The sequence below is a fragment of the Aplidium turbinatum genome, chromosome 6 (assembly GCF_918807975.1).
Source record: "Aplidium turbinatum chromosome 6, kaAplTurb1.1, whole genome shotgun sequence".
Taxonomy (NCBI): domain Eukaryota; kingdom Metazoa; phylum Chordata; class Ascidiacea; order Aplousobranchia; family Polyclinidae; genus Aplidium; species Aplidium turbinatum.
In genome coordinates this window covers 16,651,607-16,674,831 of record NC_137477.1, presented here as the reverse complement: position 1 = coordinate 16,674,831, position 23,225 = coordinate 16,651,607, and the positions used below count along the sequence as shown (strand labels likewise).

General features: G+C 36.9%; 1 protein-coding gene across 1 annotated transcript; it reads right to left on the bottom strand.

Moving 5' to 3' along the window:
• Window positions 1-2,097: 2,097 nt before the first annotated feature.
• Window positions 2,098-22,769, bottom strand: LOC145772664 (uncharacterized). The gene is made up of 9 exons (XM_082584534.1): window positions 22,717-22,769; window positions 8,403-8,515; window positions 6,747-6,854; window positions 4,823-4,936; window positions 4,329-4,397; window positions 3,859-4,005; window positions 3,547-3,729; window positions 3,185-3,268; window positions 2,098-3,016 (listed from the first exon to the last, which is right to left on the bottom strand). The coding sequence occupies exons 2-9, from the start codon at window positions 8,502-8,504 to the stop codon at window positions 2,756-2,758; spliced, it is 1,068 nt and encodes a 355-aa protein (XP_082440660.1). The 5' UTR covers window positions 8,505-8,515; window positions 22,717-22,769; the 3' UTR covers window positions 2,098-2,755.
• Window positions 22,770-23,225: the final 456 nt, after the last annotated feature.

Below are 23,225 nucleotides of genomic sequence, written 5' to 3'. Positions count from 1 at the left end.
TAAAAGCAACTAGTAACTAGTTACTTTTTAAAAACCGGCAACTATAACAATAATTCAGTTACTTTTGAGGTAATTTTGCCCACCTTTGATTGTAGCGCAAATTTAAAATTTTAGGATGACGTCATGACTTTTATGAAACACTTTGACGTTATCGTCAAAAATAAATCTAAGGTCTCTTTCTGTCAGACTAGACTCTGAGAGATTTCAAAAGATGCGCAAAGGTCGCCTGAAAAAAGCAAAATTCATTTTCACCACTAGTGGCGCTAAGTGCTGTTTTTTAATCCTCTTATTTCTCCACACTTCTCGAACAAATGCCAAATATTCAAAAGTTAATTTTCCCTTGTAAGCTATCAGTAAGGCATTGAATGAAAGTGTATCAGTTAAAATAAAGACTTCTACCGTCAGGATCACGGCAAAACGTCAAAAATGGGTGATTTTGGAAAAGATGGAAATGTTTAGGCCTCTTGAGGCAGGGCGCCCATTATTTGAGAGCAAAATTTGATGATTATTGATAGCTTTAATTTACGTTTCGATTACTTTGTTTAATTCTTGTTAAAGAATATAGAATCTTGAATAAATCCAACAGTGACAAATAATTTCAAACTTTTGTGAAATTCATAGAATTATCCATTCGTTAAATCGGTAATAACTCTTTTTCTGTACATTTTTAGGGTTCAGGTTGATAGAAAAGGTTGTTCCCCTTGAAAAATGCTAAAAAATGATGTATAATATGTCCTATTTTGAGAAACTTGAAATTTTTATATTTTGGACCACAGGGATTGTGACTCCCTTTTGGGCCCTTTTTCCATCATCCGATGGTTGGGGATTTTTTTCTGAGCCATCTGCATATTATGGGGAAGGTCTGAGCAGAGTATCAGCTTGATAAAAAAAAAATTCCCACAAACACCACCTTTTAAGGTCCATACATGTTACGAGCAGTTATTTTCATCCATAAAGAACATTAAAACTGCAAAAAAAAACAGATTGACAAACACTTAGCAAGCATCCTCAGAACCAAGACAACGCCCTTTAATACAAATGTATTGTAGATATAGCTAGAAAAACAGGTCAAAAATCTCATTGACTTCAAATTATAGCAGTAAATTTCGGTTTCTTTCTATGTGTATATTGTTTGTTCCTATTTTTAAAGATGAAATTAATGATTTTTAATTGTCTTTTAATGTACACTTTTTCTTGAATTTTAATAGGGTCTGCGGCACATTGAATTATTTTAACTGACAATGTGGCCCACTACTAGTGTATAATAATAGGTTGGACATCCCTGCACTAAGGGTTCGTACCAAACATTCAACATTCTTATCTAGGGTTTGTACAATGTATTGTACAGGGTTAGTACATTTATCCCCAATACCATCCCTCTTACAATACTCGTAGAGCTTAAACCTAAATGTGCTGCTATTGAGAATTACAATACTTATATGACAGGTGTTGATCAGATTTCTCATTACCATTTGCAAAGAAAACTTTGAAATGGACCAAGAAAGTTTTCTTTTACTTGATGGAATTGTCAATTCACAACTGCTTCATTTTGTACACACACAAGACAGAGCAGTGGGCAGGTCATTAACATTTTCTTTTCAAAAATTCTTGTTTATCTTTGGTACCAAAGCGTGGTAAGAGAATGAAAAGGCCAACCAAACGTGGTAGCCCATATGTTTTATAAAAAGAAAATATGTTTTGAACGACATAACTAGCCAAGTTCAATTAAGTACTGTAGCCTAGCAAAGGCGGCCAGCAGAAATTGCCGTCTTTACATCGTTTTAACGTCGGCGAATGTTAAAACCAGGGAAATTTGAGAAGAATTGATTACTGACGAAGCCACACTTGTGTGGCGAAAGCTCTAATTTAATAAACTTAAATTAGCCCATTTAGTGTGGCACTGTCTGCGTTTATGTGTTTCTAAAGTTTAACACATTTTCCGTTATAATGGAAACAAAAGCAAAAACAGATTTTCAAAAAAGCTCAAAATCCATCAACCTAAGTGTGTGACCACAACCATGCTTTCCTTCAAAAGTATGACATTACCAACACTCTAGTTTGTATTGTTAGATCGCTTGCAAATTTATATTTTCTGATTGTTATCTGTGTTGTTGGAGCAATCATTGGCATACATATGATTTATTCTTACCAGCATTAGTTATTTTGACCCCTTGGTTGACAGTGACTTAATACAAACACGGAAAGACGAAGTAGACAACTTAAGCGTTGACAAGCCAACGCCCAACAAACCTTGTGAAACAAGCCCAATCTTCAAAAGAAGAACAGCTTTTACGCAAAGAAAAGCAAAAAATGGGTGACTTGGAGTTTTTGAAGGAATTTTGTGATCCGTTTGCTATGGAAGATAAGCTATCCACATTATAACGTTCCAATATATGGATATGTTTCCTATTCCAAACCTATGTTTCGTCTGAGAAAAATCAAGCTAATTGAGCCACCTCAAAAACTAAATTATTTTAATAAAATCCAATCCAGGACATTTTTAAATAAGGTTTCTTTAGGAGATCTGACCGTAACTTTTTTTTTAATGTTTTAGTTTACAATTAAGGACCACCCTACTGTGCAAAATGTCCATGCATTCGAACAATGGGAAACACGAATTGAACACGACTCCCAGAGACACTCGTCCAGTCCGCTATCAGTTTCCATTCAGGAAAGCTTTATGATTTGATGACGAGGCCCTCATCGCAGGTAAGGCGAGCACTTGCAGGTAAAAGAGCCACGCGACAAAGGAGAGTCACGTATTGTACAAGTTCGATTCTGTCGTCAGAGAAGTCCTCGGTTGGTTGAAATTTGTTCGGGGAATCCCTTGAGACTGGCTCTGACAAGGCTGAGTGGTATTGTGTAAAATAATGTCAATATCTCGGGAGGGTTGGACCCCGGCGTCAGAATCTAACAACCCTTTTAGCAAGACGTCACTTTCATCGGCATTGCGGTAGATGGTGCCATGCTTCACTGGTTCTCCTTGTGTCGTCATATTGTCTTGCTCTAAAAATTCCTGCGAAAATAAAACTACCATGACTAAACCCAGACATAGTCATTAAACAAAATTAACTCAAAAACAATGTCCACTTGTAGTAAGTTTCTTTCTAAGTGGCTTTCACTTCGTGACAGCATTAACAAATGCACAACTTGATTTATCTTCAATGCAACCAAATCCACTCACCTTTCCTGAGCCAGGGTTGAATCGTCCACCGTTGCCACGGTTACGCGCCATCGCGTGTTTGTGTCGGGATTCATGAAGATACTTCTGCAACACAAAAACAAAAAGTGAAACATTTCACTTTCATGTGTGTACAATGAGAATTGAGAAACGAGTCTTGGGAAACTGGACCAAATGTTCAGATTACAGAAAAAACCCATTATTCAAAACTTTGGAACCCGTAATGCTTCGATTTTTATCATAACTACACAAAGAATAGGCTACACAAAATCGTTTACAAAAATGATGAACCTTTTTAGTTTTGACGAGCTGTATAAAAAACATCAAATAAGATATAACTTTAATGTCACGTCGGGTATGCAAACCTTTCTTTCTTTCGGTAATCTCCCCTCCGCTTCCAGCTTGGCTCGAGCCTGACGCCGCTTTAATATTCTATGATATTGCTTGGCGTTAACGTAGAGAGGCTCCTCCTCTAAAACTTCTGATGGAGTGGTAGCCCCTTGGACGAGGGGCATCCTTTGGAAACCACCACTCGAATTAGGGATCATCTATAAAGGTTGTCCAAAACAAAAGTTAAAATAACTTAATACCTGTCAATGATGGATACTATGTCAAAGGAGGCACAACCACAGCAGGCAACATAAATTATATATTTGAATCTCAGACTCAGCACTCACCATGATGATGCCGCCATTATTTTGAATTGAACTTGTGAGGTTTATTGTGTTTGGAGAATTCAAAACAGCCGCTCCTGTGTTTCCAGTCGAGTTGACTTGTTGGAGGACCACTTGACCGTTCTGTGTCCCCTGGCCAGCATTACCGATCTATTACATATAATATCATAGTGTTTACCAAAAGCAACCTGTATCCGGGTTTGAATAACTAAGCGCAACTGCCAAAACTTAGTTTCAGAAGATCAACTTACAAAATGCCAGTAACAAAAAACAAAATACCAGCAATCAGCATGTTGAACACTGAACAGTAAACCACGTAAGATTTACAGCCTGAGCGCCAAAGCAGTAGTTGCTTAATTGCTTAGGTAGTAAAGATACAAATGTACCAACAACAATTAATAAGTGCGTTTCACAATTTTATGCAAAGTCACATTTAACTGCCAACTTTACACCATGACCTTTGATCCTCTCACCTGGATAACCTGGCCAGCGTTTGAATTGGTTCCTTCGGTTTGAAGAACAAGCTGAGTTAATCCACTTTGCTAAATACACAATTACACAGCCTCTTGTTAACGATCTGTCGAAGCCAGTGTTGTATTTGGAAGCAAACTGTTGTACTTGAACAAAACTACAGTTGCATAGAAACGCTGGTCTAAGAAATATTTTCGGATACACTGTGAAAAATGCTTTTCAGATCTAAAATTTAAACAAAACTAATGCACCAAACTAGATCGAACATAATTCGGTATTTACTCCAAGATTACAGCAAAAATCCAGTAAATCTTCAATCTGATTTGAAAACAAAGCTGAATAGCTCAAATTCGAAAGTGCTGAATTATTCCATTTTATTGTTACTTTAGGCAATTGAAGTGTAAACCCAGAACTGTGCAAAAGGATCTAGAAAATATACATTGTGATAACATTGCGTTCAAAACTATATGAACTAACCATACTATAGCAGTTGTACCTGTTGTTGTTGGGGTTGTTGAAGAAGAAGTTGTCCATTAGCTGTTTGTACAAGCTGAATTCCATTGCTGATAGTTTGACTATTGTTGTTCACATTGGAGTTTGGTACAGTTTGCTAAATCAAAAACATTTATGGAACCACTATGAACACAACATGACTGTAATAAAACTGTTGCAACAAATTAAAATCGAGTTTTAAAACCTATCCAAACATGATTTCATTTAGATTTTAGATAGTGGTTTCTATATGGTAGCGTAAAGTTCAATTGTTGTACTTGTACAGAATACTGCAAAAATACAAATTCTACAAAATTTTATTAACTTGCACTTGATATTCAAAACTAAAGATGGTATAACAACGAAACGGATTTTTTTTATTAACAAAAGCTGTGGCTACTAGTCTGGCCTGCACTAGAATTTAGCCAAAACAAATATTTGTAGCCTTGAAAAAAAGCAGACTCTGTCATTCTACCCAGATTCTCAAATCATTTACAAAAAAGACCAACTTATGCTTCAGGGTATTGTTGCAAGTCATCTAAAAAATTCCAGGCATTAAAATGGACGTCAGCTGCATAACATTTCATGGTCACGATGTTCATGGCACCCTTGCCGAAGAGCAGCTAAGCCTAATGTGGAAAAGTACTGATAAGGTACTCTGAGGGACTCAAGCTTGTAATGCTTAAACTGGTACTAGTAAATAACTAGACCAGGGGTCAACAACCTTTTATGCATGCGGGCCACTTTGGCGCTAAGGAGAGCTGTGGCGGGCGCACGCGCACTAATAAAGTTTTTAGGTAGGTTAACTCTTATACTAGAAAAGAACGCATTTTGTACCCAGCATCCAGCGTTACATGTTGTTAATAGTTATCTTAAAATACTGCAGCAACAAAATTAGTCGAACAGTGCTACTGCCAGGCCAAGCTCCTTTAACAACACTTTTAACTTCTTTAACAATGTCTAATAAACAAGGCCACTTGTTTTGTGCACTTATAGCGAGGCGAGCAAATATTCATCGCCAAGCAAGATTGGTGTTGTCCCTTCGCTTCACAAAAGATATCTTGCAATTAACAGTTTCAGTAGACAAGGAAATGTTTGACACATCGCAATACAGGCAACAATAGTGACCTGCAAACATATCAGCGAAAATAGGCTCCAATAATAGGGAGAAAAAAACCAGGCACCATGAAACAAACGCTTGTGGAAATCACCGAAAAAACGTTTCTGTCGTAACTCATCAACATTGAACAGCCTTCCCTCTAAAAAAGCAATGAGTTGGTTTTTTATTCTTTTTGTGAGAGTCTACAAAACTGTCTTTCTTTGATTATTAGATGACTGTCACATGCGGTGCTTACCAGCATGGCAAGAATTGTTGATTAACAACATTTCTGCAATAGGCTACTAAGCTAAATATTTTTCAACTGCCCGGAAGCATAATATTCCACTTTTTTTAATCAACCACTGGGACAGTGTGGCTGGACATTGCATTGGAATAACTTTACGCAACCCCATCTAGAACTACAATCTGATTGGTCGGTGGAATCGTATGCAAAGCGAAAATATGCTTCCCCAGAAAGTATTTTTTGCCTTCATGCTCTTTAACTCCTCAAGTAAAGTATTTTTGGTTACCGGTATATTTGTACGCTAATACCTTCCGTGGGCTGCACAGTGCACATAACAGCGTGGCGAGCCACATGCGGCTCGCCAGTTGGTGACCCCTGAACTAGACACATATCTGTTCATAGTTTTCTTAATAATAAAATCTTAGTTTCGTTCAGGTACTTTTAATCAATCGAGCCACCTCAAACTCAAATATTATAACATTCTAATAAAATCTAATCAAGATGATGTTTTTTTAAGGTAAACTTCACTTAAAGCAAGTCTCTTACCACAAACTTAATCATTTCATAACTAAACAAAACCAATACCTGATTGGACTGGTTGGAGGAATTGGTTTGTTGTACTATGATTGATGGTTGTTGCTGCTGCGTGGTTTGTGATTGTTCAACATTCTGGTTGTTGTTCACAGGAACCAGCTATGATAAAACAAATTTTCACTGCAATTATGAAAGAAAATTTAAATTATTTTCATAGAACACAGATATTTTTTTTATGCCACTATCATTGCCATCACATACCTTCAAAAGTTTACTACAGTATGTATAGACGCTATGCAATATGAACTGCACATTGCCATGGCATAAGAAATGTCAGCCAAATATTTAGAGCAACTTGAATATCATACAACAGCATTTCGTTCAGTCATTGCTGCTCAATTAAAGTGAAGCATCATAGGTAGTTTGTTGACCCTCTACGACAGGCATGTGCATTGTGCAACCTTTTTTACTGGAGAAACTTTGAATAATAATGTGGTCCGCATAAATTTCTTTAGAAGAAAATTTACCATCATTTTATTATGAAAGTAGCCTAAATGTCAAGAAACAGATTTGATCCATTACAGGACATAATGTGTGTGACAACTGTTATGAAGAAATTTACAAAAAGAAAAGGAATTTACACAAATGAATTTTGCTCGTCTCCCTCAATCCGATTCTACCACCAAGGCTGAAAATAATGATATAGGCCTAATTTGTTATGACTAGGGCGCGCAAAAGTCAATAAAGACAAAACATTTTAAGGACCTCGTCTGTTCACGAATCAAAAAATAAAGTTGTTTTCAGAACCTACGGGACTGTTTCTAAGAAGCTTATAGGTCAAAATAAAGTCAAAATTGACAATAAAGGCAAATTTGTCAAATTATGGCTTTTGAGAAACTTTTTGTGCTTCTTGAGTACTGTAATTTTTGTCAAAATCCTCATAGAAGCATTGTAAATCAAGAACTGCAACACAACTAAACCATATTAACCCATAAAAACAGGAAATATGTCACAATGCCCACTTGGATCAGCAGTAACTTTTATCGCAAATTGTCCATTGTTTATTCATTGTTACGTATTTAAATAATTCTTATAAAACACTTCCTCTTTACAAACGTGGTCTTTTCGAAGATCAACAGTTTGAATTTTAGAAATAGCTTATTGACATTCTGACTCTGTAATACAAAAATGCCTAAGCAAGCCAAATCGTCTTCAGCAAAAGTTTGATAGATTTGGCAATAAAAAGTATTTTGTTGAAGGCCACCGGAAAAGTAAACGCTATTAAGCTGGATTGGAGTGACAACAAGCATCGCAATCAAGGCAAACTTTTATTGAACAAGCCCATTTTATCAAACATGTTTGGGTCTGAAATTGACAAAATACTATGTTTAGGCAACTGGTATCAATTCAAGGAAAAACTGTGGCAGCTCTTCAAATAAGCAATTTCGTTAGGTCAAAATAAAGTCAAAATTTGATAAAAATATAAGTCAAAAAAACATTTTTAGGCAATATAAAAATGGCCCTAGTTATGACTAATATGCACTATATAGCCTGTTTTTAAGTATTCTGCTGAGTACCACACGAACCTGTACAACAACATGGCAGCCTGCCAGTTGCACAAGCACATGTTTGCTCTATGAGGAGAGCTTCTTAAAAGCATTTGCAATTAATGTTAATTCAATAACCAGACAAGAGGACAAAAAATACCTGAAATGTTTGTTGACCATTTGAACCTGTCGTTTGTACAATTTGTGCTTGAATAGATCCACTATTTGTGGCAAGGTTAATAGTTTGACCTTGAATTTCCATCTTTCTTTTCTCTGCAATATAAACAAAAACAACCATGAAAGTTTAAGTAGGAAACAAGTACAATATCGTACTTATATATAACCGTATTATATATTATACGCTGGCGCCGACTCTGGCCACGCCACACCGTAACTGCTGTGGCGAAGTGGCAGCCACCCCGTTTAGGCTACATTACTTACTGCAAATAAATGTAATTTGAACGGACGTTTAAATCTTTTTTTGATCATTGGTTTTTGCTTCAAGTCAACGTAAAGCATGAGGTGAACCAATACAGTATTGTGAAGAAAATGATTGTTTTTGTCACAAGCATGATACTCGCGTAACATCAAGCAAGCTACGTCAAGATTATGCAACACGTGGCTATGAGTTTTTTCCTTGTTGTTGCAATCGTTTTATTTGTTACTTGTCATAAGTCATTGTTACATTTGTTAGGTTTACAATGGGATTTATTAATCTATAAAATACGATCTTTCTATAGCCTCCCTCAAAAAATTTTTTTTTAATTTTTAAACCGCTCATAATATAATCGCTATAAATACATTATAACTATACGCTATAACTACATTTGATTTAATCGCTATAAATTATGCCAGCTATAAAATACTTGGAAATAAAATTATCTGGATGATTGATAGCTCTACCCCCTAAATGAATATCTATTTTCAAATTTCATTAAAAAAATGCAATTTTTGAAACTTTCGAAAAGCAGCTCCCAGAGTAAATGCTTTTCTTGACCAGTATGAGGTCATACTAGATTGGCTTGACACGGCATCGAAAGAAGATGGCATGGATGCTGTCACTCGAAACAATGCCACTAGCCATGTTTTATCCATGGAGAATTTGGACGTTTATCTTTCCTTGCGTGTCCTGCAAAAGCTTTTGCTTGTTTTAAGCCCTGAACATGTCACTGTTTAGAAACGTGGGATCAATGTCGGAAAGGTAAGTGAATTACTCGAAGCCGTATCATTAACAGTTTCTTGGAATGCAGCAACATAAAGTGAAGCATCTGCATTGTTCGAAGCATGTAAAAAATCAGCTGTTGATATGGGTTTGCAGTTGCTATCTTTGCCGTGGTGGACGTACTGCAAGATCTTGTGATGACCAGCAACAGCAACTGTTTTTTTTTCTACCGTAGATGCTTACTACCAAAGCATTTATTTAGACGTATTTAAACAGTGTTCTTCTTCACTTTTGTCACGTTATTCACAACAGGACATGAAAACGATAATAACGTCATGGAAACAGTTCTGCTTTCCAAGGATCAAGCATCGGAAGAGGGTCTGCTACTATTCAGCGAGTCCGATTCGACTAGTCCGATTCGGCGAGTTCCCTATTCGGCGAGAGCCCTTTTCAACGAGTGCCCTATTCGGCGAGTTTTTGAAATTTTTGAAAGGAAATTATCGTTTGGATCAACAAATGTTTGGATCAGTGAACTGTTAGGCTAAAAATGAACTGTTAGGCTAACTGGGTTCTTGGAACAAATCGAAAGGCTTCTGTAAATGTTTCTCGGTTTCAACGTATCCTAGTCAGCAAAGTTCTCTTTTCTACACGATTTCAACGTTTAGCGACGTTAAAACGATAGGCCACACATTTGGTTCGCCTTTTCATTCTGTTACTACAATGTAAAAATGAACTGTGTTCTTGAAACAAATTTTTGCTGGTCGGGATAACTAGGTTACTGTACCCGATAATTTCCTTTCAATCTAAGCTGTAGGTCACACATTTGTTGATCCAAACTAATCATTTTAACTATTCAAAAGTACTAACTTATAGACATAAACATGATTTTTTTTTTGTAACATTTTCTTTGTTTTATTTTCCCTTTATATCTTAAATTTTTCTGAAGATGTTGCAACCGTGCCAAATTTCTTTCAACTCAATAACTTACTTCGGACACAAGCACGTTTTAACGTTCGCGTTTTGTCGCTTCTACCTTTTTCTACACCTTTGCTATGCTGACGTGTATTGTTTTTGATATCATGATCAGAAATAAAAGCAACTGAACTGACATGACGAATTCAAGCACGTTTTAACGTTCGCGTTTTGTCGCTTCTACCTTTGCTATGTTGACGTGTATTGTTTTTGATATGATGGTCAAAAATAAAAATAACTGAACTGACATGACGAATTTTAATTAATAATACGGTAGTTCAAACATTTTATTTTTATTCCTTTTTGCACGATTTCAACGTTAAAACAAAACGTTAAAACAGCGACGTTAAAACAATGTAAAAACGGCAATTGTAATTAGGCTACAGTACCCGATAATTTCCTTTTAAAAATTTCAAAAACTCGCCGAATAGGGCACTCGCCGAAAAAGGCTCTCGCCGAATAGGGAACTCGTCGAATCGGACTCGTCAAATCGGACTCGCCGAATCGGACTCGCCGAATCGGACTCGCCGAATCGGACTCGCCGAATCGGACTCGCCGAATCGGACTCGCCGAAGCGGACTCGCCAAAACGGGCCATTCCGACATAGGCTTCTGCGTCTGGAATTGCAACAGCTGGAAAGTTTTCAACAACAAAAACAGATTTTTGTTTCAACTATGTGGCAACTGCTTGATCTATATGCAAGCAATGAAACAATTTCATTAATGCTTCCAAACGTGGTCTACATTGTGAAAATATACTTATCGATGCCTTCCACCACCTGCGAGGCGAAGCGATCGTTTAGTGCAGGGGTCACCAACTGGCGGCCGCCAAGCTTTTATATGCGGCCCGCAGAAGGTACCAGCGTACAAGTATAACCAAAAATACTTTTCTTGAGGAATTAAACAGCATGAAGGCAAAAAATACGTTCCGGGAAGCATATTGTCGCTTTGCATACGATTCCACCGACCAACCAATCAGATTGTAGTTTTAGGTAGGGGTCGTTTAAAGTTATTCCAATGCGATGTCCAGCCACACTGTCCCAGTAGTTGATTAAAACGTCTGTTTTCGAATTTCGAAAATGTCTGTGAGCATAGTGTTGCTTATTTTAAGTTTATAAATGTTCTGTAAACACTGGTGTGCGTTTCACCGTTATTGGATTTCACGAGCAGTGTTCCTTTATGTGAGTTTTTGTTGGCAAAATAGGTCGGCGTGCCAACTCAATTTATAATAAATTGGGAAAATATTATATATCGTCGCTAATAAGCTGAACTATCGTAACTCCAAAAACACAGTTTTGAGAAAATTGAAATTTAAAGTTCACGCTGTGTTTGCTGTACATTGTTTGATCTTTCTAAAAGTTTTCTAACGAAAAAACATAAAAACTAAACATTGCTTTTCATGGAGCTTTGTTGTAGAAAAAAAAGATAATTCTTTTTTGCAAAAATTGAACGTTAGAAAAATGAATATGGACATACGATAGTTTAACAAAAAAAAAAATTGACGAAAGGTAGTTACAATAATACAGCAAAATTGTTGTAGCCTATGCGAAATAGAAAGAAATATAACTAAGCCTTAAACATTACATGCAAAAACCGATTGAAAGAAAAATTAACTAAAAGGAAAGGGAGTGTTAACGTGACACGTGTAAAATAACTTTCAGAGCAGAGTATCGTAAGTCCCATTTTATTAATTTTTTTTTTGCAAAACTATCGTAACTCCCGTTTGCGGTAGTTCATCGTTCTGTATCATCAAAACTAAAGTAAATAGAGTTACGATGCTTTAACAAAATAAACTGTAGTCTATAAAAATACCAAATCAATCAAAAACGCAATTTTGAAAAATTTGGACTTACGATAGTTCAGCTTATTAACGACGATATAAATTTAAAGACTTTTTCTGATGAAAATATTTAGCTTAGTACTTGCAAAATGTTGTTAATCAACAATTTTTTCCATGCTAATAAGCACCGCAAGTGACATTTGTCTTATATTCAAGGAAAGAAGTTTTATAGACTCTCACAAAAAGGTTGAAAGACCAACTCATTGCTTTTTTAGATGGAACACTGTTTATGAGTTACAATAGAAATGTTTTTTCAGTGATTTCCACAAGCGTTTGTTTCATAAAGCCTGGTTTGTTTCTCCCTGTTATTGGAGCCTATTTTTCGCTGATATGATTGCAGGTCACTACTGCTGGCTGTTTTGCGATGTGTCAAACATTTCCATGTTTAGTGAAACTGTTAATTGATTGATTGATTGAATTTTTATCCTCGGACTGGGAAAGCTTCTTGCAGAGCTTAAGCCTGGCAGTTTCGCATACTTGTAGAGGCTTTGAATCACTGACGCAGTGAAAGCTGAAATCACTGAAAGCACCGAGATTGACAGAGTGAAGTTTCCGATTGTTGAAGTCTTGTTGCCTGGGAACTATTCCATCCATTAGATGCCGCTGAATGGAGAGCAGTCCTTAACGTGTGTTGCTCAAGCGCACAGCCGGAGGGTCGAGCCAGCGCCGCTTGATCTTGAAGCTTCTTCGTTCCAGAAGTGACGCGCTAACCAATTGAGCTATCGGGGCTGAAGATATCTCAGAAGATAGCGTCAACTACCGTGACGCAATAGCGATCGCAACGCTAATAAAATTAGACCACAGCCTAATTTTAAATGTTTATCAAGCTGAAGCTGCACGGTTACAACTTGGCCAGTAGATTAACAGTTGGATTGACAGAGCTGCTGTTCGCAAAAATACTTTGCCAAATGTTAAGTGTCAGAGCAGCAACGTAACAATAAAATTCACGACATACCTCCTGTGCTTTGTTTTAAAGTTGCTTTGTAAATTATCGAGCTACAAATCTGGTGTGAAAAGACAATAGCATCTACGAAACACGCTTAGTAAAAATCAAACAAAAACATGCAGTTTAGAAGTTTTTAAGTTGCCATATTGTGCTATCCGCCACCGCGTGCAAAAATAAAAGTCGGCGCCTATGCGTATAATTATAGTCGAGTATAGGTTATGATTTTTGCAAGTGATTTTTACCTTAAACAGTCAAGTTTGACTCCTACATGGAACAAGCTATTGGCTCCAGCTCGGCAGCCTTCAAAATTAACACATTTTTGTTGCGGCAAAATCATTGCCGACATACATTAAAGATTGTGAAAGGGTGACAGTCGAAGTAATAGTTTTGAATAGATTTAGTTGCAGTGATTCAAATTTAATCCTGAAATTTAATGGTTTCTTGTCAATTCTAAACTTTATACAGTGATATACAATTGTTGAGCAATATGCAAAGTTTGGGGAGCAAGTCTTTTAGGCGCTGACAGTTAGGCGCTGGTCTAATAGGCGCGCACACTGTGGCGTCTGGACATTTAGGTGCGGAGCACTGTGGCGCCCGGTCATTTAGGTGCTATTCCTAATAAAGTCTGTAGATTGTATCAGCTTGGTAGCTTGCCAGAAAATTATATCATGGCTTCAGTGAGTGAAGCTGCTAAAACCGGCAATGCTTTTCACACAAAATGTTATATTGAGCAGAAAAATATATTGTTGTTTTATTGATTTATTATTGTTTTATTTGTTGTTAGTCCAAGTTTGCGTTGGTTAAAGCTTTATCAATAAATTATTCAAGCTTCCGAACATTATTGAGTTCACTTTTTAGTTAACTCTTTTGCGACCACGGACGTATACACACGTCTTGGGATTTTTGCCATGATGACCAAGGAAGTATCCCTACGTCCAAGGTTAAAAGGTAGCCTATTTCAAGCAAAAAAAAAATGTAAATGATGGCAGATCCATAGTCTTTGCCTGTCCTTTTTTAAATAATTAAAAAAAAAATTTTGGCGGTGCAGTTATCGGATGAGGACTTCTTAAAGATGGGGACACAGTGGATTTTTTTTCTTTCACTTATTGGAATTGGCAGTCAAAACTGGCTAGGCAACCCCTTACTTTGGAATTTCTCGATCAAAAAGACTGTAGGCTAAATTACGTAAACTTTTTGCTTAAAATTTTCCAAATTTCTCCATAATCATTCTGCTGTACCTCCTAAAGCATTGCGCGCAGAAACGAAGTATTTTTTTTGTCATGTGCAGAATTGTTTTGGCATTCGATTATACTACATATATTTTCAAATTATTTTATCATGCTTGGGTAGTAAAGATTATAATGAAGTACACTTTTCTGCCAATTTTTAATTTTTTTAGAAATTAGAAAAATATTGTTTGGAAAGTTGCTAGTTGTACATACAATGTTTTAAATTTTATTGCAAAGCTTTGCATCTTCGGATAGCTGAAGGTGTATGCTTTCATTTGATGTCAAGATTGTGCGTCTACGTCGATCACATGACATGTTTTTACCGCGTAAATACAACAGATTTGTGTGAAAAATGTCTGGTAATTTAGATTAAATATAAATTACTTCTGTTCGGGATGGATTGGCCATGTGACGAGAACGCGTAAGACGCTCTACTACTGTTCACATGAATACATTTCTACAAGGCATATAGGCTACACCTTGGCTACAAGTTGCAAGCATAATGGTGAGACTTCGCTCGTTATTAAACCTAGTCCGGGTTTTGACGGAAAACTAAGTTACTCTTCACTCAAGCCTACCGCCCGCTTGAGTACAGCCTACAGTACATTTTTTACTGATGTTTATTTATTATTTGACCTAACTAAAAGTGAACTCATACATGTTCGGAAACTTGAACAATTTATTGATAAAGCTTTTGCCGGCACAAACCTGGACTAACAACAAATAAATGCTGAACACGCGCATTAAAAAAACAACATATTTTCTGTTCAATATAACATTTTATGTGAAAATCATTGCCGGTTTAAGCAGCTTCACTCACGGAAGCCGTAACATATTTTTCTGTTCAATATAACATTTTGTGTGAAAAGCATTTTCGGTTCAAGCAGCTTCACCCATATATTTTTCTGTTTAATATAACATTTTGTGTGAAAAAGCATTGCCGGTTTAAGCAACTTCACTCACTGAAGCCATGACCAACAACGCACACGCATTAACAAAACAATATATTTTCCTGTTCAATATAATATTTTGTGTGAAAAGCATTGCCCTACGCCCCTACCTACCTGCCAAGCTGATACAATTTACAGACTTTACTAGGAATAGCACCTAAATGAACGGGCGCCCTAGTGCTACGCACCTAAATATCCAGACGCCACAGTGTGCGCGCCTATTAGACCAGCGCCTAACTGTCAGCGCCTAAAAGACGTGGACCCAAAGTTTGTGAGACAAAACAGCAAAAAGAGCTGTTTTAAGTAAGCAATTTTTTATTTTTGCTTCTAAGGTATAATTGTTCTTATTACGTAACATTCCATGATCGTTGAAGTCGATGTCAAACCTTAGCGGCCACATAAAACAATGATGTCAGGTTGGCTAGGTGATAATAGTAGTAAGAGACGACGTTAATGCAGGCAATATCTGCGACAAAGACCATTAAATACAGGAAGGATAAGTGCTAATTTTAATGTGTTAATGAGCAGATTTCGATTCGCATGCATCTGATAACAAAACAATGCGTTCTGTTGAATAATTGATCTCACAGCGGGAAGACCTTGTTGAAGGTAACGTGTGTTTGCGTAATTTAGCTGGTTTGCTTATTATTGCTGTGAATAGTATTACATGAGTATTTCAGCAGCGTAAGTTACTCTACGCTCTACTTTGAAATTTCCTCACTGTATGTCAATACTTAGATGAACCATCAAATGGTAGTGTCGGAAATAAGCTATTCGACTTATACACGGGAGAAGGAAATATCACCGATTTTCAGCTCAAAAGTGGGGGTTCAACTTATACATGAGATCGACAGAAACTCGAGTATATCCGGCATGCAATGAACACACTTTGGATACCATATTAAATAATAAATCTTTTTAAATTGAGCAAGAGCAAGTTATTAGTTTTTAATAAAACTATTTTAATATAAATATGTTTAAAAAAACACCATTAGCAACAGCATTGGCTGTGCTTCAATTTATAGATAATTTTAGAAATAAACCTTTAACAATGATATTTAATGCAGTTTTGTGGATGCAACCTATTTTGTCTCCTGAAAAGATCAAGGGAAAAAATACAACAAAGCCGAAGTTGCTGATCGGAGTTCCTGCAAACATTTTAAAGTTTTTCCCTTGAATTAATCGTTGAATTTTTATGGGGCACTACAAAATATATGTGACTATTTCTTTGCAATTTTGTATAGAAACGTTAGTTGGAAGTCAATAGATCATTCCAGTGGGATGTAACCTAATTCATACCATGAACAATTTGTACCGTCAGTTCGTACCTTGAAAAGATCGAGAGAAAAAATTAAAAAAGCCTTAGTTGCTGATCGCAGTTTCCGCAAACATTTAAAAAATTTTCCGCAAACACACAAAACTCTCACGATCATTACCAGAAATTTTAAAATGATTGCAACTCCGATCAGCAACTAAGGCTTTTTTTAATTTTTTCTCTTGACCTTTTCATGGTATAAACTGACGGTACGAATTGTTCATGGTACAAATTAGGTTACACCTATTCCAATGTGGCAGCTCGTGATCATTTGTAATGGAAGGGCTACCGTACAGTCTTAATTTTATAACCCTAAGCCAAAAGTGAGGTTCGGTTAGCCGCTTCTGTAGTTTTTCTCTTGATTTTTTCAAAGGAAAAATTTTAAAATGTTTGCGGCTACTCTGATCAGCGACTTCAGCTCGAATGTATTTTATTTCTCAATCTTTTTAAGGGACGAAATCTGGGGACGGAGCGTTCAGGGGACAAAATAGGTTGCACACCATTTTTGTTGGTATGGAGTTGTTAAAATCAACTTGAAAGTTGTTGTACCCATAAAAAAAAACTAAAAGTTGGGTTCAAGCAATGCACTTATAATATACACTTCTGTTCTGTGCATGATTTTTTGTGTAGAATTAACAAATAAAACTTTCTGCTTGAAACAACTAGGGTTGTAAAATAGAATATTTGGCATTATGGCATTAAGTATGGAAAAATAGCCACTTCCATCAAAAAGCTATCAACCCAGTGTGCCTGCTTTGACCAGACTGTCAATTAAACAGCTGCACTAGCCCTCACTGCTGTACAATGTGACATGACAATTTCACTTTGGTTTCAGGCAAGCACAATTCACGTATGCAATAAATGTGTCCTTAAAATTAAAAAAAAACGACATGGAACGACTGTATGCATGGCGTCATAAATGTAGCCACTTCCTTAAAATATTGCTCATACATTCAACAGAGCTAAAGCCTTGCCACCATAAATAAGACCATTGACAATTGGACATGCCGTCATGAATTTCTGTTTTTGTAGAAAATAAAAATTATTTAGGATAACACCCAGTTTTTTTTGTTTTGTTTTCTATACAACCTAATGAGTGTAAATTTACACCAAACTTCTAGCTATAGCTGCCTGTTGCCCCTTTCTTCTATATCAAGATTAACTGGGATGCAACCTAGTTCATACCTTGAACAGTTCGTACCGTCAGTTCGTACCCTGAAAAAATCGAGAGAAAAAATTAAAAAAAGCCGAAGTTGCTGATCGCAGTTTCCACAAACATTTTAAAATTTTCCCTCTGAAAAAATCGAGAGAAAACATAACACAAAGCCTTAGTCGCTGATCGCAGTTTTCGCAAACAAACAAAAACTCTCAGGATCATTACAGGAAATTTTAAAATGTTTGCGGAAACTCCGATCTCAACCCTAACCCTTTTGAAATGTTTGCGGAAACTGCGATCAGCGACTTCGGCAAACTCTTAGGATTATTACCGGAAATTTTTAAATGTTTGCGGAAACTGCGATCAGCGACTTAGGCTTTGTTCTATTTTTTTCTCTAGATCTTTTCAGTTTACTTGTTTGTGGAAACTCCGATCAGCGACTTCGGCTTTTTTGAATGTTTTCTCTCGATTTTTTCCTAACCCTAGCCCTTTTAAAATGTTTGCGGAAACTGCAATCAGCGACTTTGGCAAACTCTTAGGATCATTAGGCCTACCGGAAATTTTAAAATGCTTGCAGAAACTGCAGAAAAACAGACACTGCAATCAGCAACTTAGGTTTTGTTCTATTTTTTTCTCTCGATCTTTTCAGTTTATTTGTTTGTGGAAACTGCGATCAGCGACTTCGGCTTTTTTAATTTTTCCATCGATCTTTTCCTAACATGTTTGCGGAAACTGCGATCAGCGACTTCGGCAAACGCTTAGGATCATTAGGCCTACCGGAAATTTTTAAATGCTTGCGGAAACTGCGGAAAAACGGAAACTGCGATCAGCAACTTAGGCTTTGTTCTATTTTTTCTCTTGTTCTTTTCAGTTTGTTTGTTTGTGGAAACTTCGAACAGCAACTTTGACTTTTTTAAATTTTTTCTCTCAATCTTTTCAGGGTACGAACTGAGGGTACGAACTGTTCAGGGTACGAACTAGGTTGCAACCGATTAACTGGAAGCAATATTTACTGAGTGGATAGTAAGGGATGCAACCTAGTTTGTACCATGAACAGTTCGGACCATCAGTTCGTACCTTGAAAAGATCGAGAAAAAAATTTAAAAAAAAAGGAGTTGCTGATTGCAGTTTCCGTAATCATTGTAAAATTTTCTCCCTGAAAAGATCGAAAGAAAAAATAGCTCAAAACCGAAGTCCGCTGATCGCAGTTTCCGCAAACATTTTTCCGCAGTTTCCGCTAACTCTAACCATAGAGTAATCTATGCTCTAACCCTTGCTGATCGCAGTTTCCGCAAATTTTTTTTCGCAGTTTCCGTTAACCCATACCCTAATTCTAACCTGGGTTTTTTTTTTCGGTCATTTATCAGTCATTGACCGATTTTTTAGCAAAATGTCCAAAAAAAATATAGTCAATTCGGTTAAAATGTCCGAAAAAATATGTACGCACGCAAATCGATTTCAGTGATTGCAAAGAAGCTTCTTGCGCCACTCTACGATTTTTTGTCAATCGGAAATACAAGACGTAGACTTAGTGTTTGAACGTTGATCCAATGTCTTATTGTATGTGATAATGTAAATACAGAAGTAACATTTCCCAAACGTGACTGACGTGGTGCTTTCAAGTGTGATGCAATGTTGCGTTGCCTTGGAAAGGTCAAACCGCTTGGTAGAGATTGATCGGTCCGTTCTGTCAATCGGGATATTTTTTCAGCATGTGGCATATATTATCAATTTTTGAGCTGGTGGTCAACCCTTTCGAAATGTTACTGACCAGACCTCGATAAACAACGAAGTATCCCTTTGTACGTTGATCCAATGTCTCATTGTTTGTGATAAACGCAAACATGAAAATAACACACTCAAAGACTTCAACTTTCTAGAAATGCCATAGTGTTTTCAAATCTTTCCTTCGAGTTGTGGAAAAAATTGATCTGTCAGTCGGGAAATTATCCCAGCATATTGCATAATGTTGTTAACTTTGGAGCTGGTGATAACCTCTGTGAAATGTTTGACTCCACATCCGATAGATAGTGATTTTGTGTGATGGTTTTTGCAACGTCGTACTCCATTGAGTAGACGCAAAACGCCCTACAAAAATATAACTGTTTATAACTTTTTAATGAGCAGGTGGGAAATCATTTCAATTTAGCTGGAATTTTTTCGTTTTTTGGTAAGTATTGAGTAGCCTCAGGGGTGTATCCTCAATGGAACCAAGGGACGCCTCAAACCCTGTCACAATTGAAAAAAGAGATGATATTTTTCAGTAAAACGACGTAATTTCTTAACCTGAATACGAATTAAAACAGCTTTCAACTCCGGCCTCGAAACTGAAGGCGGCCATCGCAAACATGGCCGCAATTAACCTACAAAAACCGACATTTGTCTGCTAGGTCTTGCACTTCCGTCGGCCGCATTTGTCTGCCATGAAGTTCCGAGAAAATTTTACGCAAGTACTTTGCCACTTATAATCACAAAGGATTAGAAAGCAGTCAAAGCGTCCTATAAATCACAATACACACTGTCTATGCTTGAATTGTTAACATTATTGATTGCGAACCAGGTGACAATTGGCGAAAGTTTTAACAAAAGCTGCGAAGCGTGGCATAGATTGTCCAAGTTTGGCAGCTATTGCTAATGCTTTGCTGACTTATAATGCAGATAACGCAACCGTACAACGTGGATTCAGTAATCAGTATGCTTTCTCGGTTGCGAACTCCAACAAGAAACCGCTTGCGTTGTTCAACTGCAGATACCAGTAAACTTATGCGTTTGAGGTTAAATGCTGCATCATACAAAACATTCAATTATGACGCGGTATATGCGCACTGGCACGGCAACGCGAGCACGCTACAACGTGAGCGGTGAAATTGTTGAGGAGTTAATTCACTTTGTAATTGCGAACCATTAGAGCGTAACGTGTTTTATATTTGGTCATTCTTACTAGTTTTTATTCCTTTCCGTTGTACTGTATTTTTGTTTTGCGTTATTTTTGAACGTGTGTTTGTGTGCAATAAAAGATGTCTGCGGCCGGGTGTTGCAAGGTTGAGTTTCGCTGGTGAACGTTTGTCTGTTATAACTTTTCTCGGATAAAACACGACAACATTTCTCAGTGAAACTTAATGTTGTAGCTAGTCAGAAAGTGCAATTTTTTTTGTTTGTATCAGCTACTTGAAAGGAAATATATTCATCAGAAAAAATGACTGAAATAAATAAAAAATGACCGAATTTTTTCAAGTCATTTTGGACAAATGACCGAAAAGTCTCAGCGAAAAAAAAAAACAGATTCTAACTAGTGTTGGGCGATACTGAAAAAACAAAACGATATTTGAAAAAATACTCGATATTTCGATACTTTTCGATATTTTTGTACTAATTAAGAAAAGAGTTTCTCGGTTTTCAAAATTAGTGTCAGCAATTGCCGAGGTGATTGCCGACACAGATGCATGAATGGCGCATTAGCGTCGACAATAAAAATGACGAGGCCACAAGAGCGCTTGTAAGGTTAGGGTTAGACATTCCTCCCAGTTGTTATGCCATGCCACAGCCATAGATTTGCTCCTACCCTGATGGAGCTCTGCAAAAGAGGCGTGTGGATGGGTATCAAAGCACGAAAGCGGCAAAACGTGGACGCTTCATTGCGAACGGCGAAGACAGTGTAGATTTACAGCCAAGCGATGAGCCTCTTGATGTGTCCGATTCCAGTGCTGACACGACAATCTCATCCTCCGATACAGCATCTGATGATTCCGATTCTGACATCCGATTCTGACATCTAGTTCTTCATCAAGCAGACTTTGTGTTGCTCGCAGTATCCCAAGTGTGCCGAAATTATGTTAGTGCATACCTAAATCGAGGCAATCTACTCGCAGGGAGCGATTAATTTGTTACCGGTACTTGGTTGAGCAATTAACGTTATTTTATGATAATTCAACGTCGCTAGATGTTGAATTAATGTAAAACAAACGTAAATTTCTTATTGGGCATTGTTGTTACGCAATATAATTATCGCGTTGCTCGCTTTATCGCTACTTTTGATATTATTAAATCACAACAAATCAAACAGTTCTAGCATATTTTTTGCTTCTCGTTTTCCATGTTTGGTACAAGTTTTTTCGTTATAAACGATCACAGCAATTGCCGAGGCAATTTCAACTTTTGCCGTTTGGCTTTGGCAACGTTTTTGTAGGGGTTTGCAGTTATGAGTTATCAAACGATATTGAAATAAATATCGATATTGAAAAGATATCGTATCGTATCGAAAATTCGATATATCGCCCAACACTAATTCTAACCATAGAGTAATCTATGCTCTAACCCTAACCTTCGCTGATCGCAGTATCTGCAAATATTTTTCTGCAGTTTCCGCAAACATTTTTCCGCAGTTTCCGCTAACTTTTACCCTAACCATAGAGTAATCTATGCTTTAACCCTTGCTGATCGCAGTTTCCGCAAACATTTTTCCGCAGTTTCTGCTTACCCTAACTCTAACCATAGGCCTAGAGTAATCTATGCTCTAACTCTAACCCACGATGATCGCAGTTTCCGCAAACATTTTTCCACAGTTTCCGCTAACCTTAACCCTCAAGCTTGTTTCAAATTGTTTGGGAAAACTCCGATCAGCGACTTCGGCTTTGCGCTATTAAAACAATTGCTGCGCGAAAACAATCGGCCACCCCCACTAGTGGGGAACAAACCGACAATGGATTATGATGATGATCATGATGAAACTGCGATCAGCAACTTCGGCTTTTTTTGATTTTTTTTCTCGATCTTTTCAGGGTACGAACTGACTGTATGAATGGTTCAAGGTACGAACTAGGTTGCACCTGTTAGTAAGCAAGATTGATCTATGAAAGAAATTTTTCTTCATCATTCAAACCTTTCAGATAAGGAATTAAAGCTTACCGGTATGTCACAACTTCTTGTTGATGGCATGATCACTGTACATTCGTTTAAACAAATAATCCTTGTATGCTTTATCGTAGTAATATAAGTAGGTTATTTTGTTCCGTTAGCAAATTAAACATTAATTTGATAGTATTTTTGCATTCGTAAAAGAATTTTAGTTCAGTTTGTTCTTATTTCTGACCATCGCAACGAAATAGCCTATATGTCAAGCATACTGTAGCAAAGGTTTAAAAAAAAAAGTAAAAATGACAAAAGGCAAATGTTAGTCTTATTCCAATAGGCCTAGAGTCCTATTAGTATTCAATAATGTTATGGCTTTTATTTATTTTCACTCTACAACAATATTGGGGATCATAGTAGAAGCGTTCACGTCGCAATCCCTGTCAGCACACTACACAGTAGTAGCCGCGAATTCTACTAAAACTTCTAAAGAGAGATTATAGAAGACTCGATAGAAGAAGAACTCTTCAACAGCTAAGGTCTTTTAGCAACAACACATTATTACC

Coding starts and splice junctions, on each gene's coding strand:
- LOC145772664 (XM_082584534.1), bottom strand. CDS start 8,504: ATGGAAATTCAAGGTCAAACTATTAACCTTGCCACAAATAGTGGATCT. Junction 3,269..3,546: donor GATTACCGAAAGAAAGAAAG/GTTTGCATACCC, acceptor TTTGTGTTGCAG/AAGTATCTTCATGAATCCCG. Junction 3,017..3,184: donor TCAACCCTGGCTCAGGAAAG/GTGAGTGGATTT, acceptor TTATTTTCGCAG/GAATTTTTAGAGCAAGACAA.